This window comes from Protomyctophum parallelum (genome assembly GCF_964188405.1).
Source record: "Protomyctophum parallelum genome assembly, chromosome: 5".
Taxonomy (NCBI): Eukaryota; Metazoa; Chordata; class Actinopteri; order Myctophiformes; family Myctophidae; genus Protomyctophum; species Protomyctophum parallelum.
Window position 1 is genome coordinate 33,246,925 of NC_139702.1, and position 24,633 is coordinate 33,271,557.

General features: G+C 41.6%; 4 protein-coding genes across 4 annotated transcripts; 3 read left to right on the plus strand and 1 right to left on the minus strand.

The window, feature by feature from the left end:
* The first annotated feature begins 1,072 nt into the window (after positions 1 to 1,072).
* Positions 1,073 to 10,233, plus strand: LOC310858752 (uncharacterized protein). Its single transcript, XM_083765004.1, has 4 exons — positions 1,073 to 1,624; positions 3,779 to 3,943; positions 6,146 to 6,270; positions 7,706 to 10,233. Exons 1-4 carry the CDS (start codon positions 1,181 to 1,183, stop codon positions 9,801 to 9,803), a joined length of 2,832 nt encoding a protein of 943 aa, XP_083621130.1. The 5' UTR covers positions 1,073 to 1,180; the 3' UTR covers positions 9,804 to 10,233.
* Positions 10,234 to 11,224: 991 nt separating this feature from the next.
* On the minus strand, positions 11,225 to 14,516 carry lgsn (lengsin, lens protein with glutamine synthetase domain; the record flags this gene model as incomplete). The annotated part of the gene is made up of 4 exons (XM_083764439.1): positions 11,225 to 12,424; positions 13,134 to 13,300; positions 13,532 to 14,201; positions 14,478 to 14,516. 4 exons carry the CDS (start codon positions 14,514 to 14,516, stop codon positions 11,225 to 11,227), a joined length of 2,076 nt encoding a protein of 691 aa, XP_083620565.1.
* Positions 14,517 to 15,632: 1,116 nt separating this feature from the next.
* LOC310858969 (uncharacterized protein) lies at positions 15,633 to 18,352 on the plus strand. The gene is made up of 2 exons (XM_083765302.1): positions 15,633 to 15,799; positions 18,212 to 18,352. The coding sequence occupies exons 1-2, from the start codon at positions 15,761 to 15,763 to the stop codon at positions 18,311 to 18,313; spliced, it is 141 nt and encodes a 46-aa protein (XP_083621428.1). The 5' UTR covers positions 15,633 to 15,760; the 3' UTR covers positions 18,314 to 18,352.
* Positions 18,353 to 18,752: 400 nt separating this feature from the next.
* ptp4a1 (protein tyrosine phosphatase 4A1) lies at positions 18,753 to 22,393 on the plus strand. The gene is made up of 5 exons (XM_083765301.1): positions 18,753 to 18,886; positions 19,670 to 19,762; positions 20,340 to 20,470; positions 20,612 to 20,686; positions 21,109 to 22,393. Exons 1-5 carry the CDS (start codon positions 18,782 to 18,784, stop codon positions 21,224 to 21,226), a joined length of 522 nt encoding a protein of 173 aa, XP_083621427.1. The 5' UTR covers positions 18,753 to 18,781; the 3' UTR covers positions 21,227 to 22,393.
* Positions 22,394 to 24,633: the final 2,240 nt, after the last annotated feature.

Genomic DNA, 24,633 nt, shown 5'->3' on the forward strand with positions numbered 1-24,633 from the left:
CCTCTCTTGCTTGATTGGACTGTAAACCCTATAATATAATTAGCACACTAATGGAATAATAGAAATTGTGTTCATCTCTGAGTTGGCACTGTGCAGCAACTATACATTAACAAGTGATGGACAAAGTACTGAAACCCAGTACTTGAGTCAAAGTCCTGGTCTAATATTTTTCAAAAGTTGAAATTATGTTACTTTTGAATATCAATGCATTTGCTGTATTCCAATTTTGACACTTAAAAAAGTATATTAATGTTAGTGAAAATAACAGATCTACAAGCATGTAGATCTGCTATTTTCACTATATTTGAAATGGGGCAAAAGTATCACAGTATGTATCACAAAAAAGATTAATTCTAAAGTAAATTACAGATACTCAAAAGATGTACAATGAATACAATACTCAAGTAAATTTACTTCACGAATACTCCATTATTGACATTGATTGCATAACCCTTCTCTTCGAGAACATTGAGTAGCATTATGTAGCCTACTATGAATTGTGGCAGATCTGTCCATATTCTCTATTCAAATTGAAAGCAGTCAGCAGAGATAAAAAGCTCTCTTTGTCCGTTTGGTTACTCAAACAGAAAATGTTAGCAGCGAAACAGAGTTGCCTCAGGTGAGTGGGTGTAACTCACACAGCAGGTAGGGTCTGGTTCAGGTACAACAGGCTGTTTGTTTCCGCACCCATCACTGACTGACTGCTAGCTTTTACATTGTGCATACACTAGTACAGCTGCCAAGAATGAATACTTTGCTGTGTTTCTGTATGCCTGTATCAGCATGAGTTTTGTGTGATTGTCTCCGGGACAAGCAGCCGTTCAACAACCATGAAGTAAGTAACCTTATTTAATGAAAATAACTATTCTTTACAGGCAGTTCAGGACAGGTAACCTAGTTTACAGCCAGCAGCGGTTATTTCAGTATTTCAGCAGGTGAACAACTTAACTACAGTCACATACGGTACAAGATTTGTATTCCATTTTTCTATTCCAATTCATGGGTTACTGTTGATTTGTCCTTAATTCTCCTTTCGGGTTCAGTGTGTGACTCATCTGTTAAGCGTTTAACATAGCCTAAATGCATGAACATATGTTCGAACATGTAACGTTGCCCAATCAAATTTGCATGACTTGCTCCTTTGAAGGTAAAGAACAAACCAGTTTGAGGCCCAGAGACAATGGAGACCAACCCGTCCTGCTTGTCCTCCCAGCAGCAGGACAGTGCGGCCCCACTGTACGTACAGCCCCACTACAAGGAGGCTTATCGACTGGCCATTTATGCCCTGCTCTGCGGAGGCAGGGACGCCTACGAGGACTTTGTCAAAGCCGAGCAAATAGGCTCCTTTCTTGCAGAAGAGGAAATATTATTCATTTTGGAAAATGCAGAGCTACCGGTTTCAGAGGACGACTCGTCGGAGGCAAAGCACACAGCCGAGAAGGGCAGCTCGTCGACCTACTTCCCAACCGAGTCGGATGAGGAGGTGCCTGACCTTGACCTGGGCTGGCCACAGGTCACGCTTGACAACGTGGACACCAACATCAGCCTGCTGTTTCACCCGCCGAGGCAAAACACGCCGACCATCAAAGAGGTTGCTCGTAAGCAGATTCAGGAGGCAAAGCAGGTGAGGACAATGTTTGTCGTTATTGCATGGTAAAATGTGGTCAGGATTAAGAAGTATACCCAAAGGCCATTGCAATAGGCCTATAGAGATGATTTGCCGTAAAACAAAATGATACATTATATGCCATATCCAAATCACAAACATCAAGGATGATAAATGTTCTGGACTTTTCACCAACAACGTTATAAGATTTCCCCCCTCGAGACAGACAGACAATGAATGCTACGTAAATCCTTCGTGGAGAAGATTAATGCCAGTCTAAAAGTAAAATGCCTGACTTGTCTCAGCTTGAATGGGTATGAATGTCAGCTTACAGCTGCTGCTATTCGCTTTTCCGCTGAACAAGTGGAAATAATTCACATTGTTGCTGACATACTGTAGATGCCCGTTTCCCGCTCTTTACCTAATAATTTAGATCTAAAAAACAATTTGAAAAAAGTGGAAAGTACTGTGCTTAAGTGCAATTTTGAGGTATTTCTATACTTTACTAGTATTTCCAGTCTACTCCACTATATCTCAGAACCAAATATTGTACTCCACTACAATTATTTGAAACTTTAGTTACTAGTTACTTTGTAGATTTGTAGACATACAACCTTTAAAAAAATATATATATCGTTTTTCCACAAGACCATATAAGATAAACACAATAAAACAAGAATGCAACAAGAGTAGATCATTGTAGTGCTACTGTAATATGCCCTGGCTTGGCCCACATCCCAGACTCCAGTATCTGTTCATAATCCTATAAATATGCTTGATTACTCTTAAGCTGTGTATTCATTATAGATATGTGTCTCTGGAGCTATGTGCCATCCTTTATCAAGATACTGCATGCCACATATGCAGGATGTCACTGTTCAAATCAACTGTCGTCTGCTTTGTAGAACACCATGGTTTAATATCTGTTCCTATCCCATCTTGCTGACATCTGTTATTATGACTCACACATCTGCTGGTCATGAATTATGTCTCATGCAATGGTCATAATCAGACATATTAAAATGTCATAATCGTCTCTGTCCGTCTGTCTGGAAGCCTCATATGTCCCAAACTGTTATTTTTCAGGATTAAAATTAAAAGATGGCAGATCTACAAGCTCGAAACGCATCGATTTACGCGTTTTGATCTTGTGGATCTGCTACTTTTGATTGATTGATTGATTGATTGATTGATTGATTGATTGATTCATTGATTCATTCATTCATTCATTCATTCATTCATTCATTCATTCAGTATGATCAAGTAGGTTAGATTCAATATGAAGATAAGAGGTTTCTGCCTGACAGCAACAATATTACATATATACAGTGTGTTTAATAACCTTCAGAACATGTCGTTTGACACCACATTGGTGTCATCTTGCTGTCTCGTATTCACTACCTTTAATTGTCAATTAGACGAGTATTTTCTTCTTATTATTATTTACGTCCTGTATCTACAACCTGACATTTGTTTCACATCAGGTTCACTTTTTTTGTTTCCTGTAGGAGACATTTGTGTTCGGGTCAGGAACTAAAAACTGCAGTGCAAAGAACACATGAGAACACACACAGAGAACACACAATATAACTTCTGACCTTCTGACAAAGAAACCTGTTTATGTTTATCTCAGGTATATAGCTAATGGTCTTATTCTGACACATTAATATTAAAGGGGTATTTACTGCTGGGGTCATATTAAGGTCTTCTCAGCATTCACAATATCAGTCACTTCTGGTAACTGATATTGTCCTCCAAATGTGTGAGGCGGCTGTGTTTTTTCCAATTGTTGTTGGGGGCCCCCCGGTGACCTCAGGCATTATAAGGTCAATATCAGTCACCAGAAGCAGGGACGTGTGTTTTAAATGAATCTAGCAAAAATGGAGATGGAAGTTAAATGGGCTTATATTATTATACAGGTATGTGTAAAATGATCCCAGAAGAGTTTAAGGGCCTATTTTGCATGTCAGGGCCAAACAATGCTGTTTGGCCACTCAAAATATTGCAAAATAGGGCCCTAAAACTTAAAGTGTCCACGTGATTTGGATTGACCACAAAGTGTATTGACTTTTCAAAAACAATTATACGCCTACAGAATGCATTTTGCATTGCCAATCTTCAGTAAACCCATCGCATGCCTTTCTAACGAGCCAATGTCCATTTCATTGACAGCTTATTGCTGTAGCCATGGACGTCTTCACTGATGTGGATATATTCAAGGAGATTGTAACAGCAGCGCTCAGAGGAGTGGTTGTCTACATACTTCTGGACTACTTCCAATTCAACAGCTTTTTGAACATGTCAGAGAGGCTGGGTGTGAGGATCCAAGACCTGAAGGTAATGCCACATCAAATCTACCTTTATTATAGCTGAATAATTTAATTCTTTCATCTTTTATTTGTGTGTATATATTCCATCAAATCAGGCAGAAAGTCATACAAATAAATATTGAGTTAAATTCTCCCACTTAAAGGGATATTTCACTTTCAAGTTCAGTCATTTTAACGTCTACTCAGAGTTTTTGGAGTTGCTCGGTTCAGTATTTAGATATTTGACATTCATTTTTATCTGACTCCATTTTAACCATCCATGATACATTCATGAAAAACACTCAATGTTGCGATGACGTCATCAAAGCGCGTCACCTATTCCACTCTGTCCGATGGAAACCCTGTATGTCTTAAAACTTATTCTAACGCAAATTAAACAATGAAAACATAACTCGTGTTATTGGGAGGGAAGCTATTCTACAGTCAATTAACTTGTGTAAGTCATTTTAGGGAGGGAAAGTGTTAATTTTATTTAATTTCTTATTATTCTTATTATTTAGTATTTTTCCCTCCAAAATGAAATGAAACAGTAATTGAAAAAAACACGCCCCCCTCACATATTAGAATGCGATATCAATAGAGTTTGAAGTTACAGTGGATTTGTATAGGAAGGTCTGATCAAATTAATACCATATATCTAAATACTCAAAAACTCAAAAACTGTCTGCGGTACTCACAAAAGCCAGAGTAGATGTTAAAATGAGCCTAAACTGAAGTTAAATATCCCTTTATTACCCCAGCATATCTGGGAAAACCGTCGCAGCTATAAAATAGCAGATTGGCAAGCTCACAAGGTGCCGCAATGTGTGGCACTGTGAGTTTGTTGATCTGCTATTTTCAGCGAAAACATGTATTGTGGATCGAAAACAGAAATTATACGCTCAACAACGTTTGGGGTTTAAGTGTTTTTCTAACAGATCCATTAGGGTCAGAGTTATATGAACACTGAGGATTTGATCCATGTGAGGATGTTGTGCTGTAGGCCTACCAGCGTGACCTTCATTCTGATGGCAGAAGCATTAATGGATTATGTCTGACATTTACTCCACGGTATAACGCACAGGATTACTGGGAAGCATTCATCAACAAGCCTGGATGTTCCTGTTGAACCAGCACCTAGATAAACTGTTGTGGGAGAGTTTTAGCTACACTTATAATGGTTTTGGCGTATAATCGTCTGTAACCAACTTACATGTTTACCCTAGCACATGGATGCATGTTAGATCTTGTCTGTTACCACAAAGGGTGTGGTGTGTGATTACGTGTCTGTGTGTGTGTGTGTGTGTGTGTGTGTGTGTGTGTGTGTGTGTGTGTGTGTGTGTGTGTGTGTGTGTGTGTGTGTGTGTGTGTGTGTGTGTGTGTGTGGGTGTGTGTGTGTGTGTGTGTGTGTGTGTATGCGCGCGCGAGCGTGCGTGCGTGCGTGCGTGCATGCGTGCGTGTTACTATGGTATTACCATAATTGTGAGGACCAGTGTTCCTACCTTAAATGTTAAGGTTAAATGAACCCGGTCATATGAATAGGCCGCCCAGACTGGTCTGCAGAAGACACATGATGATGTGAATTCACACGACCGGGATCGTTTACCAGGCGACAATGTCGAAGTGACAGAAGTGACAAAGACGGGTGACCGCCGGAATGTAGATGGCACCCCGGGAGCAGTATGGGTTAGCGCCCCAGCCTGCATCCTCCGTGAGGAGGAAGCCCAAAAACCTTTGATGATGATGATGACTTTGGGGTTACGGTTGAGTTTCAGTATATCTGATGTATACTTACTGTAGTTGTGAGCTGGTGTACTGCACCAGAAATAGCAGATCTACAATTGATCTGCTATTTTTGGCTTTAGACTTAATTGGCATTGATAAAATCGCTGTCCTAAAATGTTGATGTCCTCACAAGTATAGTAATACAAACAATGTGTTTGTGCGTGCGTGCGTGTGTGCTTGAGTGTGTGTCTGTGCATGTGTGTGCGTGTGTGTGTGTGTGTGTGTGTGTGTGTGTGTGTGTGTGTGTGTGTGTGTGTGTGTGTGTGTGTGTGTGTGTGTGTGTGTGTGTGTGTGTGTGTGTGTGTGTGTGTGTGTGTGTGTGTGTGCGTGTGTGTGTGTGTGTGTGTGTGTGAGTGTGTGCGTGCCTGCGTGCGTGCGTGTGCAAGTGTGTAGACGTTTGGTACTGTATCACTAAATCTGTTATTCTCATCTGTTTCTCAACCAGAACATCCGGGTTCGAACCGTACGAGGACAACAGTATCAATGCCGATCTGGGGCTAAATTCCACGGAGCTTTAGAGCAGAAGTTCATGCTCGTTGACTGCAAAACAGTTCTGTATGGAACATACAGGTCAGTCAGTTCTTATCCAGATAGTTTATGAGAACAGAAAACAGTACAGTACAGTACAGTACAGTACAGTACAGTACAGTACAGTACAGTACAGTACAGTACAGTACAGTACAGTACAGTACAGTACAGTACAGTACAGTACAGTACAGTACAGTACAGTACTGTACTATTGGAGAGTTAAACACATGACATGAATGAACACCATTCTTCATAGGCTTCTCAATTCTGGGGATACAAACATTTTTTGTGAAAATAGCTGATCTACAGATCTGACGTCATGACGATCCTGTCATATTGATAATGTTAGTCTTGCCCAAATATGGAAGATTGGCAGGACAGTGGATTTGATATAATGATTTCACTAATATTTGTGGATTTACTTCCTTAGTATCCACAAAATTGCTGCAATGGTACTTATTGGTCCAGTGATTTACGAGATTCGCTGCAGAAAGACACACACAGACAGACTTATACTCCTCTTGTATGGCATCAGCTTGCCCCCAGAATACATAACATAAATTGACTGATTGAAAAAATGACATCCAGAAGTTTTGAGCATTTTGTTATTCGAATTAAACGCTTCTTATATTGCTTAAGATTGTGAATAAGAATATAATGTAACTAAAAGTAATATCAAAAACATAAAGCAATATGGGGAAAAACGGACAAGGTCTATTATGTATGGTCCTTTAAAATTCAGTGATTTAACTTAATTCAAGTATCACTTATTTGTTTTGTTTTGTTTTGATAATCCCTATAGTGTGCTGACCATATAACACCGGGGCTCCGCCGGGCGCGTCAGCGTCACGTCTCCGTCACTGTCAGGGAATGTTCTTTTTTTTTTTTCCTTCCACTGCCCGCGTTGCGTTGCGTTGCATTGCATTGCGTTGCGTGACTGCATTCAAATTGCCCCGGTTAGTTTTTTGACGCACACGACGGAGGCGCAACGCGCCCGGTGGAGCCCCGCCGTAAGGAGTTCCTCCCTGTCCCCAGTTAACCCCTGGGGTCAAAAAACCTTAGATTTCACTGAATGCTCCTTTAGTAAAGTAACCCATTCTTGGCGGGAACCCCTCTTGGTGTTCTAACCCTTCTGGACGGGAACCCCTCTTGGGGTTCTGTACAGTATGTACAGTATTGCATTTAATTTTTTATGCTGCTATATATATTTGAATTATTTTCAGAAAACTTATAAGGTCAAAATGGGGTAAAAGTGCATTTTGGTGAGTCGCTCTGGAAACTGTGAGCATTGCTTAACTTCCTTTTACTTTTTTGTACAGTATGTACAGTATTGCATTTAATTTTTTATGCTGCTATATATATTTGAATTATTTTCAGAAAACTTATAAGGTCAAAATGGGGTAAAAGTGCATTTTGGTGAGTCGCTCTGGAAACTGTGAGCATTGCTTAACTTCCTTTTACTGTCTTCTCCTTCCAGCTTCATGTGGTCCTTTGAGAAGATCAACATGAGCATGGTGCTGGTGATCACAGGGCAGCTGGTGGACTCCTATGACGAGGAGTTTCGCCGTCTGTTCGCTCGTTCCTCCGTTCCACTGCCAAGGAACAGGCCACCTGAGCACCCCGTGAGAGAGCCGCTGTTCCTGCAGAGCCCTGCTTCCAGCCAGCATTCCCTCCACCGTCTCCACATGAGATCCAGAGTAACGCATGGATTAAGGAGTGCCAAAGACAATGGGTTTAATGGTGGGCCGTTGACCCGGGGCCTGAGCATGCAGGACAGGCTGCACATGACTCATCACCCTGACATGGTGAGGGGGCACAGTTACGCCGGTGATCTGCAGAGGTTGAACGCCACTTCTCAGCTCACGAGAGAAGGGAGGGCTCTCGGGGCACCTGAGAGGTGTGGGCCCCGCCAGGATCCACTGTTAACAACCAGGGTTAATCAGTTCCATCAAAAACATCTGGTTCGCTACGGTTCCGACCAGCACCTGATTCCGTTCAACTCTGAGACATCGCTCCACAAGTGGAAAATCAACTCGTACATGACTAACAGCGATGCACCCGCAGACGGGCCATACGATGTGGCTTCCCCATACGGAAGTCAAAGTGGCTTGAACGACAATCAATTACAGTTGATCACTAGACGGTCTTTGGACATCAAGTCTAGGTTGGAGGACGTTAGGCAGAAAAGACTCAGTCTGCAGGAGTGCATCAGTCCGCGGGAGAGCCAAGAGTCACTCTATTCTGCAATTGCAACTCTAAGATCTAAGGGTAAGCCATTATTACAAGATCTGGACCAAAGTAAAAGTATGGCGGTATTGGAGCAGACAATGCAGTCTGGTGTCAGCATGGAACCGGCTGACTATGGAGATAGGGTAGGGGTCAAAGCAATAGGTCAACAGGGTAAGCAGGGTATTGAGAGTCGAAGTGAAAGAGAACAACCATTCACACCAGCACTTTTCAAAGCAGCTTCACAGAAAGACATTACAGATGCAAAAATCTGGCAAGAGCCTTTATCCAGGACAACTTCAGCAGGTAATCTGGATATGAAATCCAAGGACTCTCCACTCAAACCCTTCAACGTGAGGCATTCAAGAGCAATGGAGTCTCTATTTGAAATCCCAGAAGAGAAGGATAGCCTATTAAGAGAAAGTCACGGTTCGATAAACAAGCTAGCCATAAGCAGTTTGAGTCCCCATGCTCAAAAGGGGGGAAACCAAATAACACCCAAAGAAGAGAGAACTATTCCAACTGTGAATTTGGTGTCTGGGGGGACAAAGGATCACAGTTTAATTCGAGGGAGTTTAATTCATAGCCCAGGTTCAGCTGCCCTCGATGATGGAAAGCAAGCAGCATGCAATGAGGACATGGCTGCTTCAAAACCCAATTTGACAGAATCCAACACGTCTGTGAGCTCACATCACAGGGTTGATGCCAAGAGCTCTGTGCCTGCACTCCAGAGGATGAACTCTCTGAGGTCCAAAGTACAGTCACTGCTTTCAACATCGGATGAAAATAAATCACCTCGGAAAGAGGACAAAATGGAGAGGAAGAACTCTGTTAGATCACAGAAAGGATCCAAACAAAAGGCAATTTCAGCAGCATCTCCCGTTGCAAAATCCCCTGCTTTAGAGAAAACGCCTTCGAAAGACAAATCGGCAAGTCTCTCCAGATCACAAAATGCAATCAGTGATTTACCAGACATGGAGAAGATGGACCGGTCCTCTGCTCAGCGCTCAAGCAAGAGAAAGGTGAATGCTGTATCGGATCAGGAACGAGGCTCAAGAGTCACTTTGGATGGAGGGGGTTCATCTGTCCCAGAACCCAGAAGGCTGAAAGCGTACAGTCGATTTGAGCATTTCCTCGGCACTGAGAGGAAGCCCCCAGACAAACCATTAATGACTACAGTCATGTATAACTCGGAAAGGGACAGAAGCTCCATTGTGAGCAGCCACGCAAGGGACCTTTCTGCTGACTCCGTCAATAGCTGTTCGATGTATCAGACACAAACAGCTGCTGACAACAAACTGGGGCGATTCATGCAACGGTTTGGTCATCTGATAGGCAAGAACAAGTAACTATAAGTTATAAAGTCGTTTGGCGGGCGGGATGTAGCAAATTAACGGTGACAATTTTGTAATAATTACAGTACTTGCAGAAATGTATTTCATGCCTTGAGTAAAAAAAGTACATACTTGAAAAGCAAGTGAATGAAATTCAAAGTCATATGGAAGTTTGTTCAGGGCAAATGCCTTAGCAACATTTTGTTCTATGACTTCTGGCACACATTAAAACAAGTCACGTCAGTCAACTGCCTTCATGTATGTAATATGCTACAGTAGCTACAGCAATTTGTCCTTTTATGAGTTTGACATTCTCAGCTCAGAGCTCCTCAGGGAAGACATTATACTGTTAAAACATGATGGAAGAGATCGGAGGTGTTTGTTTTGTATTTAGGTCAAACATGATCAATGTGATAGTAGACGAGGTGGTGTCTTTGTAGGCAGGCCAACACATTGTATATTTGTATTTGTAGGCCTATACTAAAGCTCAACAACAACAACAAATAAATAAAATACAAACTTAGCAATGCAGAAATGATTTTTTTCACTGTGGTATGTTTGTAAACATTGGAGTAAAAATATAACAGACCTAGATTTTGATTTATGGTGAGGTGCAAAAGTTCCAAATAGCATTATTATATTTCATCATCTCTCTCTTTAAGAATATGTGTGAATGGAATATTTTACCAGCACTAATACAAAAGGTGTAGCTTATAGTGCAATATGTATTTTTATATTTTTTGTAAATATTACATATTTTTATATTTATTATAATATGGTTTTATATTTAATTATACATTTTATATATTATCTTAAATTTGCAAATTGTGCTATACACATTTTGAAGCTATTCCATATTTTTATCGCTTTTGCAGATTACACACATTTGGCCCCGGTTTTAATAATTACAATAGTGAAAATAGCAGATCTACAAGGTCACTATTGTAATTGAGCTTGAACAGTTAATTCATAATATATTTGTGTATGTTTGGGAGAGTCCCTTCCTATTAATACAGTTGAATTGTAGCAGAGTGAAAGTCATGTGCTTGTAAAGAAAAGGAAAACTAAACAACTGTACTTAAGTCCACCACTGCCAATTGTCCATATGAAATCCACAAACTCGCCCAGGTTGGTGTGACATGAATGACTGACATAATATAAAGTGGCCTCCAAGCACTCTGTGGCTACTGCACTAATCAACAAAAGACCACACAGTTTTTCCACTGTCAGTTTATTTAGTATATTTAATATATTTTGAATTGACTCTGAATACATATCTACTTTGTGTCTCATTACTGTAACATCAGTAGCTATCCCTTAGGCTGATTAAAAACGTAAAAGCTTGTATTTTCAAGTGATATTTTTTGTCAGAAGGAACTTTTGTCACCCTTTTAAAAACATTCTTCTGGAGCACCCTATTGATTGCATTTCTGCTTCTAGATGAAATACTCCAGACACTTGTTCCTTTCATCATCCAGCTCTTGTGTCTCAATCTCAAATTTCTTCATCGCAATGAAGTATTGCACGAAAGGCTCTCCGAGGGCACTGCGGATGACGTGGTCCTCTCCCAAAGCCTCCAGGGCATCGTCAAGCTTCGCGGGGATGGCATACTGTCTCTGCTGACTGGACGCCTTGTTCAAAACACCCTCGACGGTGAGGTTACGCTTAATACCGTCGAGGCCCGCGGCCACGGTGGCGGCCAACACCACATAAGGGTTTGCCATGGCCGAGCCCAGCTTGTTGTCGATGTGCATCTCCCGCCCGCCATGACATTTCACGTTGAAGGAGGTGCTGTTCTCGTTGAAGCCACAGGTGGCGTGCAACATGCTGCGTTTCGGGTCTTTGACGGCAGCCTTGGCCATGTGACTGCGGCAGCCGAGGCCTGGGGACATCAGGCAGCTCAGGGCGGCAGAGTGAGTGAAGAGACCAGCGAGCCACTTAAAGCCAATGTCTGACATCTCGCCTTCCTTGTCCCGACTGTGGAACAGACTCCGCCTCCCGTTGGCGTCCCACAGGCTGTGGGACAGCACGCCTGCGTTGTACAGGCCGTCATCGGTGAAGAAGCTGGCGATGTAGCTGTGTTTGCGGGCCATCTCTTTGATGCCCGTGCGGAAGGTGAAGGCACTGTCGGCGGCCGCAATCCCAAACTCTGGCCTCAGGTTAATCTCCATTTGACCAGGGCCGCTGCCCGAGGAGAAACTGTCCACATCCGCTCCCATGCAGTACATGCCATCCACCAGCTGCTGGAAGAAAGGCTGGTCGTGGTTGCTGAGCAGGGTGGTGGCGGGGAACATGAGGGTCTTGGGGCCCATGCGGTCCGGCGCCCCAAGGACACAGCATTCGTAGGTGAAGGAGGAGTGCAAGGAGAAGCCCAGGCTCTGAAGCTGGCCCAAGAGTTGCTTGGCGATTAGACGGGGTGAAGTCCGTAGTGGGTTCCCGCCCACCGTGCACGGGTCACAGATGACCCGGGCGGTCTGCTCTGCCCAGGGTAGGATCCTGAAGGTCGACAGGTCAGGGATCAGCAGCACGTCGGTGCTGAAATTGGCAGCGTTGGCATTGTCCACTTCATTGCTCTTAGGGCTCAAGGTCAGCTCCAAGTAGCTTCTTGGCATTGGCACGCCATAGACTGCTTTCTCCTGTGGATGCATATATCGATTTAACATTAAAGTCACTTCCCCCACTTACAGCTTCCATACCTCTCTATACTATACTTCCACTGAAGATTCTTGTCTTGAGAGAAAATGTTCTTTTTCATCGGGCTCTTTTGTTTACCTAGCAGTATTTCTTCATGTGATCATAAGGACTGAGTTATGTTTGTTTCATCTGTTTGTCTTGGTGTTTTATTTCTGATCTTTACTAGCTGTTTGCGATCTGAAGTTTTAAACTTTTTTTAAAAACTACTTTTACACTTAAAGGAGTATCAAGTTATCAATTACACTCCCCTTGAATTTATTTGTTTTTGTCGCATTCCTAAGCCAATAATTTGATGACCAGCAGAGTCTCTGGTAGGAGACTTAAAGACTCTCTACATCGAACATCATATTATTGGGTCAGGAATGTGTCCAAAACAAACAAAACACTTAATTAATTTAATGCTTTGTGGGATGTGTAATTGATGTAATAGAAACTAAGTATTTTTTTGGGTGAACTGCATTGGATGGATAGATAGATAGATAGATAGATAGATAGATAGACAGACAGACAGACAGACAGACAGATAGACAGATAGACAGATAGACAGATAGACAGATAGACAGATAGATAGATAGATAGATAGATAGATAGATAGATAGAATTCTTCTTTCATGAATCCCCTGGGGGAAACTGTATATGTGAGATGATTACATGAAAAAAGCGGACAGGCACTGTCTTAGACCTGGACACCCCGTGGAGATCTGTGGCTTCGAAGCGGACAAAGCTGATACTTTCTCTGGCAATGTGTTGCTTGATTTGCTCCATGGCCCAAATTAAAGTCTGACCTCCAGACAGTTCAATGGTCGCTTTGCCGCCGTCTGAGAAAAATAACAGTTTCACAATTAGTGTCTATAAAATATATGCTTTATAATGTATAAAGCATGAAGAGTCATCTTCCAGTGCATTGCTTAATGTCCCCTTTAGAGGAAAACAAAACCCCCAAACAATTAACCAATTAATAAGTTCATTACTTCATAAAATATTTGTAGGTCAGTCACTAAATGTGTTGTTCCGGTTAACATTTAATTGAATCAAAAGTACACACTAACCTGTATGAGAAGTCCCAGTCTGTCCCCAATTCACTCTGCTCTCGTGTGTGGGTGACCTAACTCTAGATTGCTTATTTGTGGGCACATCAGACCTGAACGAGCTGGATGCATCCATGCTGGACGCTGTCTGAATGGACATGCCATCTCTGGACGTGCCCCCACTTCTAGAACTGTTAGCGTGGGGTTTGAACGTGGTGAAAGTCCGCGGCTGGTTTCCTTCCTCCTGTCGTCCATGTGGGCCACCGGTGCTGCTGCCGTGCAGGTACGTGTAAGGACCCCCTGGCCTCCCTTCGTCTTTACCCCGCACGGAACTCTCCTGTAGTATCGTCTTGAGCTCCTCCATGGTCTGTTTGGAGACGTCCATGTCGACATAGGAGGCCCTGCTCTTGGCAGACACGTGTCTCGTCCTTTCTTGCCTGACGGGGGGTTCCTCTGCCATGGGATAGTCCCTCTCCGGTGAGACGTAGGGCCTCTGAGAAGGAGGGCTGATGGAGATGGTGGTGGGCGTGTATGGGGGTCTGGGAGGGCTGGCGTAGGGATGAATAATGGATGGCCCTCCGCTGTCCCAGTCTGTGGGAGCCACGTATTTACCGGTGACCCTCACGCCCTTCTTTTTGCCCACGCTCATGCGTGTGCCATCTATTTGGTCTCTTTGTTTAACATGGCTGTCCTGGTGAAGATACAGTCATTGAACATATTGCACATGATTATGCACGTCAACATAGAATACTAACAAACTTGGATTTAAACAGTATTATAATTGTAAAAATAAAAAGGTATGTTGAATTTGTATCCCGGTGAATAACAGAATACAGTTCAAAAGCAAGCAAACAAACAGACAAACAAGCAAACAAACAAACAAACAAACAAACAAACAAACAAACAAACAAAACAAACACAAATTATTATAATGATTAAGAAAATAAATCTGCAGTGGAATTGTTACCTTTGCTACCTTCCAGGTGAAATCTTCAGAGTCATGCATTTTTCCCCCCACTCTTTAATGATCAATTGATTTGAAATCTGATAGCCCACACATATGAAGACCACATTAAATTGATATGACAATTAGCACAATGGTATAACGAAGTAGAAAATTCTCTGCCCCACGCTGATGAGTGGGTGTCCCGTTAGAAAGTGGTACACCCAATGACCACTGATCAGACACTGAACCTCTTCTGGTTTCAGCCAATGGCTCTATGAATATACAAACAATTCAATATGCCTTTGTCTCCACTGCAAACCAGGGTTTGAAGGGAAAAACGCCCGCCTCAGCAGTTCTGATTGTGGATCTGCAGCCTCCACTCTCATGCTATTCCAGAAAGACACCACCATGCAGTGTCTTCTGGAACAATGAGAAAACACACACACACACACACACACACACACACACACACACACACACACACACACACACACACACACACACACACACACACACACACACACACACACACACACACACACACACACACACACACACACACACACACACACACTGTTGCTGAAACTATTCTTGAACTAATTGAACTAATTCCAATTAATGCCAAAGTGACATTGTTAAATTGTCCAACATACAGTAAATTTAAGCTATTTTAAATCAGACTTGCATTGGTCTAGTATAAGCTTAGGCTATACATTATGCATTTGCTCTATTGTCATTATAGGCTACTATTAATCACAACAACAACAACAACAGCCTACCAATAAAATAATAAGCTACCAATATTAAAAATAAGAATTAATATTATTATTACTATTAGCCTATCGTTGTAGTTATTATGTCCTTATTACTATAGTAGTAATGAACTAACGTGGTAGCCAACAACAACAACAACAACAACAACAACAACAACAACAACAACAACAACAACATAACTCCAGCTGAAAGAAACTGGGGGGGGGGGGGGGTTCTTCTAATCTAAAACTTCAGAATGACCAAAACGCTTCGACGGTCTATTATTATGGGCCTGGTTCCAGTTCTGATTCCATTGCATGGCGCAGGAGCAGCCCACAAGTTGTAGGCAGCCTACTTGCGCAGCACGAACGAACGGCGATGTGATGTGATGTCCGAGAACACATCCACTCCGCTTCTTTTCAGGGTGGGGTTTCAGCAGCGGAGTGTCGGCGTCCTCTCTGCGTTGCGTCGTAGCAGACAGACTAGTCTCCAGAAGACTGTATGGTGCAGAACCATTTAATACTTGTACTTTCTTTTTAGGGACCGGCTGTATGATTAAGCTACAATCTTCAATGAGTAAGCATATTCCAGTAAGTATTTATTTGCACGCATCGGTTGCCATTTTATTGGCAATTTTGCTGCTCTTTCTTTTGTTGTAATTTGTATCCGTTTTTTTGTCGTTTCCTCGGCGAAACCAAAGCACGGCCCCCGCCTCAGTTTAGACCTTTTTGCTTCTATTTTAATCGCCTATATTTTACATTGATTTCTCTTCAGCCTGTCATGTTTTGCACAGGGTTTTTTTTAATTAGAGGGAGATTCGTCTTGCTTGACGTGCGGGGCTTTATATAGTGTTGTTTTATTGCAGTTGTTTTAGCGGATGCGCAGCCAGCCAGCCCTCGTAATTTGCGATTCGACATTTTTTCTTGGATAAAATCGACACAATTTTGTTTGAAATATATCGCGTGCGCAATTGTCAGCTTCCGTGTGCATGTGAAACCAGTCGATCTTCCGTCTACTTTAACGAGGCGTTACCTTTAACGGTATAGTCGGCAATGTGTAGTTTATTACTAAGGGCTGTCTGTGTGTGTGCAGGGCAGGCCTTTTATTACTAGGCTATAGCAGCGATGCATGGCGCCCGTGTCTCTGCACACAAAGAACAGCTAACACTAATCACATTGATTTACAAGGGACATCATTTTAACTTTTGGTTTATTTGTGTCGTTTTGGTACAAAAATAATGCCTAGCCTATTATTGTTTTTAACCACTTAATTGATCGTCCCGCATTGGTCGTCGCTCGTTATATTCAGAAGAAAGGTTGTTGTTTCCATCCGGAAAATCTCAGATTAACAATGCATAGCTCAAGAGCTTAGACAGTAAAATCCCCGTGTGTTCATTTTTCAGAAACAGGATTTGACCGTTAGGTTAGACAGCATTTGTAAATCAGACGAGGGGAAACATTTCCATTTACAGTTAGTGCAGATCTTGCAAGGAATTGCACGTGTCATGTCGGTAAAACGGATAAAATTGCGATTAAATTACATTAATCGTGCCCTTTGTCGACCCAGTCTTAAACTGCAAATCCATGGACATACATGTATGAAATCGCATTTGTAGCTGTAGGCCTCATGATGATGACTCCAGGCTTGAGAGAGCTGTGACCTAGATGTAAGAAATGGCACATCATTCCTACTGTACCATGGTAACCATGGCACAACCTGCATGATGCAAATTAATGTCCCCCTTCAAATTTATTTTTATTTTCTTTCTTTCTTCAGGGGTTGACAGGTGACATTATGGTCTCAGAGGCACTTGTCCATGGGGCAAGTAGACCTGCAGCTCATGTTACTTGGCTACATGTCATGCCCACTTTCCAAAAAGTAAATTGTTAATTTAAAAAATGATATAGGTAATATTTGAATTATACCGTTCAATTTAACACTGTTTACTTTCTGGGCCTGGGGATGTGGTGGTCATAGTCCTACCTCAATTTTTATGACAAATACCTACATACATAGTTATTGTTATTTTATATTTTTAAGTAGCAACAGTGAATACAGCACATTATAGGCAAACAGTGCTCTTATTTTACATGCCACAGACCAGAAGACAGAACGCTCTGGCCACGTTCAGGTGTTTAGACAGATATGTCGAGTTTATACTTTATAGATGGTTGGATCCCCTCTCAAACAAGTACTTGCAGACTCCACTTGCCCGAAAGTTTTATTTAGCTGGCAGGGGCATGTGGGCAACCCTTAGTGTCAATGTCAACGCCTCTTTCTTTCTTTCTTTCTTTCTTTCTTTCTTTCTTTCTTTCTTGTTGAATTGCTTAATGGACCTCACTGGTTCAAGCTGCAGGACTATATAACTCCTATTTTACCTTTGCTAGTGTGTCATGTCAATGTCTTTACACATATAGCAAAGTATAATGTCTTATACGTGTTGTATACGAGCAGTGATGGATTAAGTACTTACTTACATTTGAGGTGCGCTAGCCCCTCCTACACCCAGCTTTGTGTGTCAGTACATGTGTTCCCCATAGTGATGATTTGATTGGCTTAAAAACTTAAGTGAGGACGCCAAAAGTGATTGGCTGGAATGTGCCCCATGCACACAGTAGCAATACCTTCTTGTCTGTTACAAGTACAAGTTCGGTAGTAGAAAAATACTTCTAGTAAATGTGCAAAAGTATTATGCAGAAGGTCCCACTTCACAAGTTTTCAAAGTTAAAATGTATAATATACACATCTTTCAACTTGTAGATTGGCTATTTTCAAATTGCCAAAGTAGGCTATACCTGTATAGTACTCCGGTCTCTGAAATGTATGTGAAGTATAGAAGGTTGGAAATATTCCGGCAAAGTACAGTACTTGAGTCCTTTACTCAGTTACTTTCCACCACTGTATTTATGGGTAAATGTTTACACTCTCAAATGTACACTGAGGACTTTTCTGTGGAGTGTGTGTGCCTAAACGCCACCTCTGTGTCCCTTTGTGTCCTGCAGCAGTTCTGTGGTGTTCTTGGTCACACATTTATGGAGTTTCTGAAGGGCAGTGGGGACTACTGCCAGGCACAGCACGCCGCCGGCGCCTATGCAGACGAGTGAACCACTTGAACTCGCCACCATCGCCCCCAACGCACTTGAGCCACAGGAGGGTACCCCCGCACGTTGGCAGGAGCGGGAAACACCTCCCAGAACCCACCAGAACACGGCCTGGATGGGGTAACTCCACCTGCTGCACACTGCCCTTGTTGGCTTCCGCCTGGCCAGAATCAAGGTGGAACCTGCCTTGTTTGTTTTTGTTTATTTCGTTCCGAAGGAGAGAGAGAGAGAGGGGTTTGATTCGAGATTGTTCACCAACTGCTCCCCCTTTTACCTTTTTGCCTGTTGTTGACAGCCTTCCTTTTTGGCACCGCCAATCTCATAAGAAGACCGGAGGATTTTGTTTCTTGGGGGACACTCTCACTTGACATTTTGGTTTGAAGCAACTTCGGTGTTCAACTAAGTGTTTACGTTCATATTTGTGTGGAGGATATTCTGTGGGTTTTTTTCTCCCTCCCCCTCGTTGTCACAATGGCTCGTATGAACAGACCAGCTCCAGTGGAAATCACCTACAAAAATATGAGATTCCTCATCACTCATAATCCCACCAATGCCACTCTGAATAAATTCATTGAGGTGAGCCTCATTATGGTTGCTAATTAATTTAAACACACTTTGTGTCCCTATTCTGGGGGAACATTCAGCGAAAATAGCAGATCTACAAGCTAATAATGTGTTTCGTTGTTAGCTTGTAGAGCAGCTATTTTTAAAGGTATATTCAGTGATTTCACTTAATTCAAATATCACTTATTTTTTTGTTTTGTTGTGATAATCCTCTCTACTATAGAGTGTGCTGGCCATATAAGGAGTTCCTCCCTGTCCCCAGTTAACCCCTGGGGGTCAAAAAACCTTAGGTTTCATTTTTGACTCTCTATCCTGATTGGACGAAAGGCTGGGTCCCACAGCCAAAAACGAAACCTAAGGTTTTTTGAGTGAAATCACTGAATATACCTTTAAATACTAATGGCGTGTTTTAATGCTAAATGGATGAGTTGAGTTATTTCTACATTCTATAACTCAAATTGTAAATGCAGTCAAATTGGTAATGAAACACAGAAAAGAATACAGTTTAATTGGATAGCAGAAAAGAATGTAAGTAGAACAACCCCTCTGAGTTTAGAGATAAGTATTGTATTCCAGTGTACTTTAACCACGTGAGCCCTAGCATCCATCTGGAGGGAACATTAGATCTACAAGCCCCACAACACCTTGCAACTTGTTGCTTTTTTGGTGTAGAGGAGAAAATGTGGTCCAAGTACCATGCCAACTCAGGTCCATTTTAATATCTAGAGTAGACGAGAAGGTTTAAGTGGTTAAGTTCTTCCTTCTGGGATAAATAAACATTGTCTCATTTTACAGGAGCTGAAGAAGTATGGCGTCACCACCATTGTGAGAGTATGTGAGGCCACTTATGATGCAACCTTGGTGGGGAAAGAGGGGATCCAAGTTCTGGTGAGTTTAGAGATGAAGAGAAAAGTCCAGGACAGCAGTCTGTCACAACAATAATATAATGTAATAATATCAATAATAAAATAATAAAATCACATCAATATTTCAGGCAAGTAAATAGTAAAAAAGTAAATATCAGGAAAGATATTCTTTAGCGTGCTATTAGTGAGATGATGTCAGATGTCAGGTCTGGTATGCTGTTGATGTCCTGGACTTTACTTTAGTTGTTATCGGATTCAGCACATAGTATTAGTTAATGTAATAAAGAACAAAGCACATTGTTCACATATTCCTGATACGTTTACAGACTAAGACAATCTTTGAACCGGCAACCCCTTTCTACTGTGTGTGTGTGTGTGTGTGTGTGTGTGTGTGTGTGTGTGTGTGTGTGTGTGTGTGTGTGTGTGTGTTTCATAAGCATTAACCGTGTCACGTTGAAGGAATACAGTGATAAAGGGGCTAAACCCCAACCCTTCTGGCACATTTTCCTGTAGCCTCTGTAGGTTACTGACATCTTTTGTTTTGGTTTCCAAGAATCGGGGGCAGATTAAATCACTTCCTCTCCTTTTTCCCTCTGCAGGATTGGCCATTTGACGATGGTGCTCCTCCCTCCAACCAGATTGTTGATGATTGGTTAAACCTGCTCAAACTAAAGTTTAGGGAGGAGCCTGGCTGCTGCGTTGGTGTCCACTGTGTAGCAGGATTGGGGAGGTGAGGACTTGTGTGTTTATCGCTAAATGTGTTCGTTCGTTGTGATTCTTTCTCCAAGAACAACATACCAGTGAGCTTGTAGATAGGCCATTTCTTTGCTATTCGTATGACAAAGTGTATTTGTTGTATTTGTGTTTCTAGAGCTCCTGTTTTGGTTGCTCTTGCCATGATAGAATGTGGAATGAAGTATGAAGATGCTGTCCAGTTCATTCGACAGTAAGTTCACACAGTCACACTGTCATGACTCTTTGGACATTTTAGATCAGTGGTTCTCAACCGTTTGGTCGTGTCCCCTATGGGGGTCCCCACGTGTTTTTTTGGGGGTCCTCAGATAAAACTGAAGACTGAAGACTGACAATATGTCCTTTTTTATGAGAAAAAAGAAAGAAAAGAAAAAGACTGCATCAAAAGTAATAAACAAACTATACTATAAAAACTGGTTAAACATAGGCCAAATTGTCAAATAATATAAGAAATAGGCAACATTTGTGAAAATAGCTGATCTTTGCTAGGCGTTGTGAGGTTGTAGATCTGCTATTTTCACACACCGAGATGTATTGATGCTTACGTTAGTTATGTGTGGAACATTATATGTCTGTTGAACGGGAATAAATTCCGCTGTTGCCATTGTCAAACAGGAAACGTCGTGGAGCCTTCAACAGCAAGCAGCTTTTCTACCTGGAGAAATATCGTCCAAAGATGCGTTTGCGCTTCAAAGATTCCAATGGCCATCGCAATAACTGCTGCATCCAGTAGAGCCAACCTCAGCTCCATGCCAACCCAGCCGTTACAACAGAAAAAAAAGTTCTATTTAATCTTGTAAGCTTATTACCTGGCAGGCTTGTTTTTCTTAGTCATTGTGTTGAAAGTATTTACATTGGAGATCCATTTGCTTGGTAAATCATGTTTTACCTCCCCTTTCTGAGCTTCAAATTCAAGTGTCAAAAAAAGGTTTAGATCACAATCCAAGTGTGTTCTCTCAATGTGCCCCGTAGAGTTGGGGGTAAGAGCAGCGTTAGTGAGTTGTGTATTATTGTGTCAAGATGTTGGTTTATCCCGTTGTGACCGCACCCCAAAGACACGAAAATATGGACGCCAGGTTCAAAGTGGTTAAGCTTAATTTATCCTCCATTGCTCGGCTGTGTCACTCGGGGGCAAGATGGTTTGTTGTTGTCGAGCAACACGGCCGTACTGCCAGTATAAATTAGGCTTTACATTGCCTGAGAATGTGTGGGGGGGGGGGGGAGAAAAGAACGAGTTTTCTTCTTTTTCTTTGTAACTTGAACAATTATGTATCGCCGTAAAAATTTAAGACCACGTTCAAGACAGACTATAGAAAGAGGTATGCCTTCCTTCAAATCAATTGGTTCATCCATAAATGCCTTACAATCGAGATGGAACAAGGCAGTTGGGGTGGATTAAACCTCCACTAGCATTTGGAAAAGGTTTCATTTTTCTACTTGAAACAAAACAAAAAATGGTTGCCTTTGTCTTGTGCAGGAAGTCTTTACACACTTATGCCCTTTCAGTGACTATTTTTTAATATGAAAAGCTTAATTGTTGCAATATGTTAATTGAAAGTCTGGGAACTTGTAATTTAATTTCCTTTCTCTTATCAAACCTTTGTTTACTAATTAACTGCCATGTCCAAAATGTGATGTTTATTTTTTCTTTAGTTTTTTTTGCTTCAAACTGGACTTCCAACGTCTGCGATATTTTGTATGCCTTTTTATTTGATGTCCGTAACTTAATACTTGGATACTTGATGATTTATGTATTTGAAAATGTGTATTATTATTAGGTTGGCTATTTATACTATCAATGGATGTGTGTTTTAGTACCGTGAGCAACAAAAATTGTATCTGTTCACCTACTTGTGAGAGTACATTAAAATGATACACTGAAAAGAGAAAAAAACTCAAATACAGGTGGTCCTGAGTGATTATTTTAACATGTTGCTGTCGGATGCTAGCTTTGATGTCGAAATACATGCTAAATGTTTTCATAACACTATTTACTCAACCACTCAAGCCTGATATAGTATACTTACTACTTAGTCGTGCCAAAAATAGCCAATGTACTGTACATGCTCACAAGCGCATCAGCATTAAATTAAGTCGGGCTAAAAGGTTGATACTTTTCTGAGTATCTGATATGGCTTTATCAGCTTGCAAAAAGGTACAGTGAGTACGATAACACCAATCTGGGAACACATCGGCAAAAATGGGGGGGGGGATCCCCACTTTATAACGGTGCTAAACACTTTTGTTTCCATTGTGGTCCTGTGTATTCAATGAATCAAGACATAATAAGCTTATCGCCAATGTGTCATGCAGGGAGGAATTGAGTACCATTTTTAGTCACCGGTATGACTCGGACAGGGATTGAACCCCCAGTCTCTCTGTATCATTTAGGGCGGACACTGACCACAAGGCCACTGAGCCGGTTCAATATCATTACATCAAGTTTCATAGTTTATTCTGCCCTACCAAGCCAAATGGAGTAACTATACGTTTTTGTAAACATCGACTTATATCCCAAAGGTCAAATTGTCATTTGGGGGATAAACAATTAGCCTACCTCAAGAACAGATACAAGTATGTAATTAAGTAAAGTGAAAGTTTTTGCTCTTGCTTTGTAGGGCAGTAATGTTAAGCTACATCTTAAAGCAGACTACTCTCCCCACTTGTCGGACTTGTAGGACATTAGACATGTATCGAGGTGTGTGGGTCCTCCAATTATATTATATCCATGTGTGATCAGTTGTTACTGCCAAGCCAATATTGACATAACCTGAATCTGTCTGGAAGTGTAGGCTATAATTAGGTACAGAAACAGAGCAAGTTCTTGTGCTTTTCTATTGGAAACCATGGGAATCTAATTCAGCACATATGCTAGTTAAACAGTCCCAGGTAGCCTACAAAAACTCGAAATAATATGGGAAGGGTCTTTATTGTGTTTATCAGAGATGGGTAAACAGTGTTGAAGTCTACTGTTAATTTTGCTAATGTCACACAGGTTGCTTTTTTAATCTGATACAGACTGGCGCCCCCTTGTGGTTGTGGGCACATTTAAATTCGATAGTCAAATCCCCACTGCTACTGACTGTTTAACAAAATACAATTAAATCACATCAAATTATAGCGCAGCATACTTGAATAGTAATAAATAATTTGCATGCCTACACAATGTTTTCAGCCTTTGGATGGAAGGTGCTCTTTGTGAAGCCAATTAAGCTAGGCCTGATTGATTGATTGAAGTATTTATTAACAGTTTGCAGAATGGTTACATCTCACATGAAAGCACAACTCAATGGGTGCAAATTGACCCTAAAAAAATGAAACAAAAGGTTTCTCAACTGATTTTTAGGTGTCCTTATATAACATACCGGTAGGCCTACTAAAAGTTTGACCACCCGAAAGGTGTTATTTTCAAGATGGCTGCCACCAGTTCTAGACCATTACTTTTTTGTTTTGGTTATCTAGGAATCCAATTAGCATATACATTATAGTCAAGCAAATACACGTGCAATGATATATTAAAGGGGAAAACCACTCATTTTCATCATTTTACTATGTCATTAATATATACCTTTGAGCTGAAATAATAAAAAAGTCCCCCCATTCTGTGTTTCTTAGAACTGGGGGTATGAAAGAAATCATGGTGAATCACATCTTGATGACATCAGCAAGATGGCAGTGGTTGGCAGTAGTTTGGAAAATAGGTGTATCTACAAGCTCACAAGTCACAACGCTGAGTGTCTTTGCACCAAACACACTCAGTAGGAACAGCCACTTGACGGTCTATGGGGGAGATGGACTCTCCAGTGGAGAGAAATGGTCCTAGAGAGGGTGTGCAAGTCAGTATACAGAGCTATCACAACATAGTTGATACTGTATATAGATGGTGGAGTGTGGCACGCGGATAGGGTTCAGATTTGCTTGTCACAGACATTTTGTTCCCGAGACTGTAGTTGTGTGTGGTTTTAGTGCAAATTATTTTCACATTTAGCCTACTTTGTGTTTGGTACTGCTGCCTGGGCTCCAGTCTCGGTCTCCACATAGAATCCCAATGTAACCTCCCTCCATGCTGTGTCCCTGCTGCTATCCAACAAACAATGCTTTCGGCATAGACCTAATGGTCAGTGTAGCTGTCCCAGCAAT

Coding starts and splice junctions, on each gene's coding strand:
- LOC310858752 (XM_083765004.1), top strand. CDS start 1,181: ATGGAGACCAACCCGTCCTGCTTGTCCTCCCAGCAGCAGGACAGTGCG. Junction 3,944..6,145: donor TGAGGATCCAAGACCTGAAG/GTAATGCCACAT, acceptor TTTCTCAACCAG/AACATCCGGGTTCGAACCGT. Junction 6,271..7,705: donor GTTCTGTATGGAACATACAG/GTCAGTCAGTTC, acceptor TTCTCCTTCCAG/CTTCATGTGGTCCTTTGAGA.
- LOC310858969 (XM_083765302.1), top strand. CDS start 15,761: ATGATTAAGCTACAATCTTCAATGAGTAAGCATATTCCA. Junction 15,800..18,211: donor CAATGAGTAAGCATATTCCA/GTAAGTATTTAT, acceptor TGTGTCCTGCAG/CAGTTCTGTGGTGTTCTTGG.
- ptp4a1 (XM_083765301.1), top strand. CDS start 18,782: ATGGCTCGTATGAACAGACCAGCTCCAGTGGAAATCACCTACAAAAAT. Junction 18,887..19,669: donor CTCTGAATAAATTCATTGAG/GTGAGCCTCATT, acceptor CTCATTTTACAG/GAGCTGAAGAAGTATGGCGT. Junction 19,763..20,339: donor AAGAGGGGATCCAAGTTCTG/GTGAGTTTAGAG, acceptor TTCCCTCTGCAG/GATTGGCCATTTGACGATGG.